The 6,610-nt window shown below is 35.2% G+C and overlaps 1 protein-coding gene across 1 annotated transcript in view; it reads left to right on the forward strand.

The window, feature by feature from the left end:
* LOC100376752 (5'-3' exoribonuclease 2) overlaps positions 1-5,616 on the forward strand; it is a 100,605-nt gene extending 94,989 nt beyond the window's left edge. The window contains exons 32-33 of the mRNA XM_002741135.4: positions 256-412; positions 5,104-5,616. Coding sequence (XP_002741181.1) covers positions 256-412; positions 5,104-5,166 — 220 coding nt within the window. The 3' untranslated portion in view covers positions 5,167-5,616. The remainder of the gene's footprint in view (positions 1-255; positions 413-5,103) is intronic.
* The last annotated feature ends 994 nt before the right edge of the window (positions 5,617-6,610 follow it).

Raw genomic sequence — 6,610 nt, forward strand, 5'->3', positions numbered from 1 at the left:
AGTGTATAGCGACTGCGTCTGAATAAAACAAAAGATTGACTTCTTCGGCAATCACTTACATGTACCTTGACAACATAAGGCGCAGGTATATCAGTTGTAGGCTCAAAACCTTGACAGTCGAGCAGGCAAGAGTCACCTTGATCTCACCTTGCACATATGTGTATTTATTTCTAATAAAAACGCCACCTTCTTCTCTGAATTATATATATATATGTATATATATATCTATATATGTTTGTCTGGTTTGTTACATAGCTATGGTGGATCTGGAGGATGGAATCGGCAGTCACAGGGTCAGCAGCAGGCATACCAGCAGAATCAACAGCGATACCAGCAACCACAATATGGAGGATATGGGCATCAGTACCGACATCAGAATCAGTCACAGTCGCAGGGACATGGTAATCGTTTCGTAAGTTTAAACAGTTTTTTCTCATTTTCTTTTCATTTTTTTTTTATTTATTCATCAATCCAAATAAGTCGGGTGTCAATATTTTAATGCGTTACGACTTTTAAGCCAAAAAAACAGAAACACATCAACATCATAAATGCGATATTGCTGGGAAAATTTGTTTCAATTAATAATTTAAAAGCACAAGTTTATGAAAATAGCAGTAAAAATCATGTCCAAAATATGGTAATTTGAAGCTTCTTTCTTTGTGATCCACTAACCTACATCTTGCAATCCTCCCGCCTCATAATTCAGAAATCTCTTGAACTTGTTCCAGAATAGTATAGAGATTAATTCTATCTTGCATTAATATTTACATAATGTAATTGTATTAGAAAATAGTTTTCTAAAAGTTGTGGTTACTTCTTTCCTCCAATTATACAGACAGACAAACCTGTATTAACTTAATTTTGTTATTTGAAAAAATATTTAATAGTTGAAATGTGATTTATTCTTTTCTTTTTAAATTGACAGTGGATTTTTAAAATATTTTGTTCAACTGCTATGTACCAGTATATATTGTGATGTAGTTGAATCATCAATTCCTTTAAACTTTTTCAAAAAAAATCACGCAAATGCTGATGCTAAATTAATCAAAATTATGCTAATTAGGTTAAACATTACCTATACTATGGTTTAAGTATTTGTTCTCTCAAGACTGAATTTAAAATAAAATAAAAATACAATAATTGATGAGCATTCTCTGTTCTCTGTAGTATATAATGAGCTGTAATCAGGGCAGTCAACTCACAAAGAGATTGAATCATACTATTGTGAAAGTTGTGATACACATTGCTACAACGCAGTCGCTTATAAGTAGTCAACTCATTGCCCCGTCATGAACTTTATCATTGTCATCGTTGCGTCTGTTTGCTCGCTTTTCTCCACCCTTGGGTGTTCTCCTTTATTTTCTCGTTAAACAGCAACGTGAGTAATTTTTTCTTTCTTTAATGAAATCTTTTCAAGTGGTTGTGGTACGCAAGTTTTTTTACCCGAACTGTCCAATTTGGATTTAATTCTAGATCGCATAGCATTTCGTACAATGTCGTGTTATTTATTTATTTATTTATATTTGTACTGAACCCTTGAACAATAAAAGCCATCTCTGAAAACCGTTCTTTTTTTTTTTCAATCTCCTCTTTAAATATCAGCCAATTATTTCTCGATTTGGATTATTCTGTCTTGCATCAAATTGGATTTCCTCAATTGCCTTTGTATAATTTCTTGTCGTCTCCGCAGCCACTTAGGAGCAGGCACTCTTCGCATGTATCTGTCTCGGTGTCCAATTAACTCAAGGGTACCTAACTAGCCCCTACATACACATGTATGCAAAGCCAGAATATTTAATCTACTTTTTACGATAATACACAATGATACACGGGTACTAGATACCATTTTGTTTTGTTCTCTGAATTGATGGATTGCTGCCTTTTCAGCCTTTTTTTTTTTTTTTTTTTTTTTTTTCCTCTTTTCGTCTTCATCTTTGTAGTTGTCATACCAAGATTAGGTAACCTGAGTGGGAATCGGGAAACAAACAGCCCAGCCCTCTTTAACTGGTTAACAAAACACTTGCCTATTCAGTGGGTATTCAATGCCATGTGCAAGGTTCCTTAACGACTCTGTATCTTTTTCTCGTTATTCACTAGTGCACTGCCTCTTATCCACCAATAGTGAATCGTTTTACTCCCCTTCTATTCGTCGTAAACACGATAGTTTTATCGTTCTTATCACAGAAGAACCCTTCTGAAATCATCGACACAATGCATCCAGTCGTCTTGTCTCTCTATTACCTATTTATGTCATTTCCATAAGTTCGATTCAGCGCATTGTGCTGTACACTTCCTGCAATTGCTTCGCTAATTCAGCCAGGCATCGGCAGTCCACACAAAAGCCCCCCTTCCTCACATGTAATTAGCAACATGGAGGAAAAAAAGAAAGAAAAAAAAATGTATATAATTCATAAACTAAACGAAAAGCATTCTTTCTCTTTCGCACCTGCGAGGCTTCAATAATTCAGCAGCAAGAAATTGACACTGCTCTCCCCCAATTACTTTAACAGTACAGTTTTCTTTTCTTTCTTTATTCCTTTTTTTTTTTTCCCTGTCGCAACCTGGAAGCGCGCTCTCAGATTTTATGTTCCGGTCATGCCTTTGCCCCGGCGAGCACGGGGTTGTCTAAATTTCCTGTTCTAAATTACCACCTGGCAACTCTTTATTTGAATGTGCCTTGAAAAGAACTTCCTTCACCGGCCTGACAAGAGAATTAACTTGCAAAAAAATAAATAAAAAGAGGATGGATCAGTCGCTCCGGTGTGTCGTTTCCGTGTGCCTTCCTGGTGTATAGGGTTCAGTATTTCTTTTCATCTTGTAGACAATGAAAATGATTAAGTTTAGGTGTTAAAATATATTATACTATTTGCTAGGTCTCTGAACGCCTTCAGGGCAGAACCATCCAGTATTTTCTAAGCATTTGGGTTGGCACCACATTCCAGCAGATTTCAAATTTTACTAAATTATTGATTATTACTAAAAGTGTGAAAATTCTGGTTAAAAATATTTTTTATATAAATGATTGTTAGTCAGGGAGTACATTACACATACCACTCCACAACGAATGTAAATAGTTGTTAATATTTTATGGGCTAATTTATACTTTTATTCCGGCTAGAAAATTGTAGTTATTAAGTTCCTAACACTTGTTTTGACTGCAAGTTAATTTGGAAATCATTGCGTGTGCTCTGACCAATACTCCATGGAGTTCTGACAAAGGCAGAAAGATTTATTTTCTTCTCCATTGTTAATTCTAATTTGTTTGGTTTTTTAACCTTGACCTTGTAAGCTCACTGCCCATATCTGAGTCGGGATCTGTGGATTGGACTTGTCATCATAATTTTTCCTCCAACTTGTCAGTTTTTATGTCTGTGCACTCTTTGTTCAATCCTAACACTCCCGTTTAATTGCCGTGTTGGTTTTTCTCCAGTTTTGTTGACACGGTTACAAGTCAACTTAACATGACTTTTACTTAGCCCGGTACCACTGTGTGTGTGTGTGTGTGTGTGTGTGTGTGTGTGTGTATTTCTGTTTGCTTGTGTGTGTTTTACTTTCTCAAGTAACTGACTAGGCAGTGTTGACTCTCCCGTAAAATCACAGCAAGCGGAACTACCTACGTCGTTGGTTGGGTTGGCTCGTAAATACCTTAGAATAGCATAAACCGCTGTTAGCATTAACAGGTGGCTACACATTCCATAATCTCTTATCACCGTGGTGTTATCAGCTCAATAAAAATAAAAACTACCGCACACCGCAAATGACACGACCAAGGCATGCATTACCATTATTTATAAATCAGTCATAACTTAGAAATTAGCCCAAAATGATTCTGATTCTGAAGTCTGCAACTAGTAAATCTAATTATACTACGCATTATCACTAAACAAAACACAATCAGCATTATAATTATTATTTAATGAATGCTGACAATACATTGTAGTTTTTATATTTTCATTCTCACTGTCATTTTTAATTGGGGATTCTTTCAAAATAATTATTTCAAATCATTTAAATTTGATGTCAAGAATGAATATTATCACAAGCGTACGGCTGAAAAAAAAAATGCTCATTCTCAGCGTGATGTCTTGTTCGTTTCAAATTAACACCAATTTGATTAACTAAAGTGGCATTGTTCTTTCATTCATTTCGCTTATTTCATTTGCACTTAGCAAACTTCGCTGCTTTTGTTTATCAATTCTTCTTAATTTGCTCTTGTGTGCATACAAATAGCGCGTCTTTCTTCTTCGTCGGTGTATAAATGGATTTTGCTTGTAATCGCTGCAAAGTTGGCTTTGACCCCTGCACACTGACATGACACTCACTACATTGGTTGCAAAAAACAAGAGTGGCACTCACTTCATTTGAACACTACTCTGTGTCTGTAAATTAGCCAAATGAATGAGTTAACAGGTTTCGAATCAACAGTAAATTCACCCTTCACCTGGCAGTATGCAAAGGAAAAACAAAAAAAGAATCCTTGTTTAGTTTTTATTTATGATTTTTTGTTTTGTTTAAACCCCTCAGGTGTAATATACATGTATTCACAGTTGTTGATGTTTTGTTTTTATTATTTCTATATTTCCGTTTCGCACTTTATTCGTTAAACTGTATTGATATATTTGAATCATGATAAAACTCTTGAAGTAGAACGCTTTGCTTTAACGGTGATTGCATGTCAGAGTCACAAGACTTAATTTTGGTAATAAATGCTTTATTTCCAGGTGTGACATGCAACATGCATTGGGGCCCAGTTTACATGTCGCTGTCTGCTATAAGTGCTGTACATCTCTATTGTGTGAGATGATTTAATTGATGCCTTGTGCAAGCTACATAACTCGTTGACTAGGTTCCCGATATTATGTGCATGTCCTGTGCCTATTAACTTGCCGTCTCTGAGTGTTTATGCTTTGTACGTACGCCTCTTATCTCCAGATTGATTTGCTTGTTTTCCAAATTACAGCACGGCACAACTGGCAATCTTGCCACACGTCAATCATTATCCACTGTGTATTTTTCCTTTTGTTTGTGACTGCCATCAATTTTTTTTATGTGTATGTGTGTGCGATCGTTTAACTTGTTATTTTTTTCTGTTTAATTATTCAGAATCAAAACGCTCCCGGTCGAAACTACCCGACACCACCAAAATATTCGCAGCGTCGTTACTAGTCTGATGTTTTGACCTCAAGATTTTTCTCCCTTACCTGTTGCCTATTATCTCTACATTTCATCTGACTGATTTGGATATTTGTATATTGAGTTTATTCTACTAGTTATGAACACTACAGCTGACAGCAGAGTGTATGATGGACACTACTTAAAACCTCCCCTGTCTACTTGGACCAGCGAGAGAGAAAAAAAATCCTAATGGCTCATTCAGTGCCACTTCACCTACTGTGTTGAAAATCATACATACATCTCAATTCCAGAATGGAGACGATGCCGTCATAGTGATGACGAGATGTTCACTGATAACCTTTTTCTATATTGATACTATACTATTATGAGAGCGTGGGTCGAACGATATCTTCTACTCCATCGCTAACTGTCTATGGCATGTCTGGTCATTGACGCAACACTTCAGCCAACTTGAAGAAGTGTTAAAGAGAACAAAATAAAGCAGAGACCCATATTTCAGCTGTCTCCAGGTATCGGGGCCACTAGTATTGCTATCAGCAGTGTATTTTATCCTCCGTAATGTTAGAGCCCTTACGAAAAAAAAAAAAAAAAAAAAAAAATACTAATAACCCTTCAAATCCATTTTCTACCTCCTTTGGCCCTGATACCTGTAGGCTGACCTGACCTCATAAAGTATTTGTTGTCAAGTAAATGTAACCTGTCAAAATTCCGCTTCCTCTTGGCGTGAGTCACGCCATCTAGTCAGAAACTAATCCTGACTGAGAATTGAGAGTAATTTCACTGCCCCAAATTCTCTATTATATTTGTTTTCTCATGAAATAATCCTAATTATTGTATGTGGTAAATATTAATAATTCTTTGTATTCTAATTAAATATTTTTTTTTTTTTTGTTAATTGAGAAACATTATTGGGGAGGGGGGTGGGGGGTTGTTTCTTATAAATTTCCTTCTTTTTTTTTTTCAAAGCAGCAAACCATGTGAAGTATATGAACAAACAAGTTTTTTTTTATTTCGTTATTTCATTTAGAAAATGTCGCAAATGTTCTGTTTTTTTTTTTGAACATCCAGTATTTTTTGCTCCAACTGGAAAATATTTTTTAATAGCAATCAATCCTTCTGACATTTTTAAAATGATTCTTCATTCTTACCACTGAAACTTTGTATTATCCGAATAATGTGATTGTTGTGTCTGTAATAGTTTTATTGATAGGTCGAGGAGATGGTCAATTAAAAAAAAAGAGAGAAAAACAAATAAAGTATTAAACAATGAAACTGTTCTGTTTTATTAGTTTTTTTTATAAATTTCCTGGTTGTATTTATTATGATCAATTAACAACTTGCTTCTCCGTAAATATTGTTGTGTCGTAATGATGCATACTATAATACTGTGTAGTTATCTTAATAATAAACAAGTTATTCAGCAATGATTTCTCGGTGTTCCAACTTGAACTTCTACAGCATGTTGATCAGATCA

Source organism: Saccoglossus kowalevskii, chromosome 2 (genome assembly GCF_978046115.1).
Source record: "Saccoglossus kowalevskii chromosome 2, keSacKowa6.1, whole genome shotgun sequence".
Classification (NCBI taxonomy): domain Eukaryota; kingdom Metazoa; phylum Hemichordata; class Enteropneusta; family Harrimaniidae; genus Saccoglossus; species Saccoglossus kowalevskii.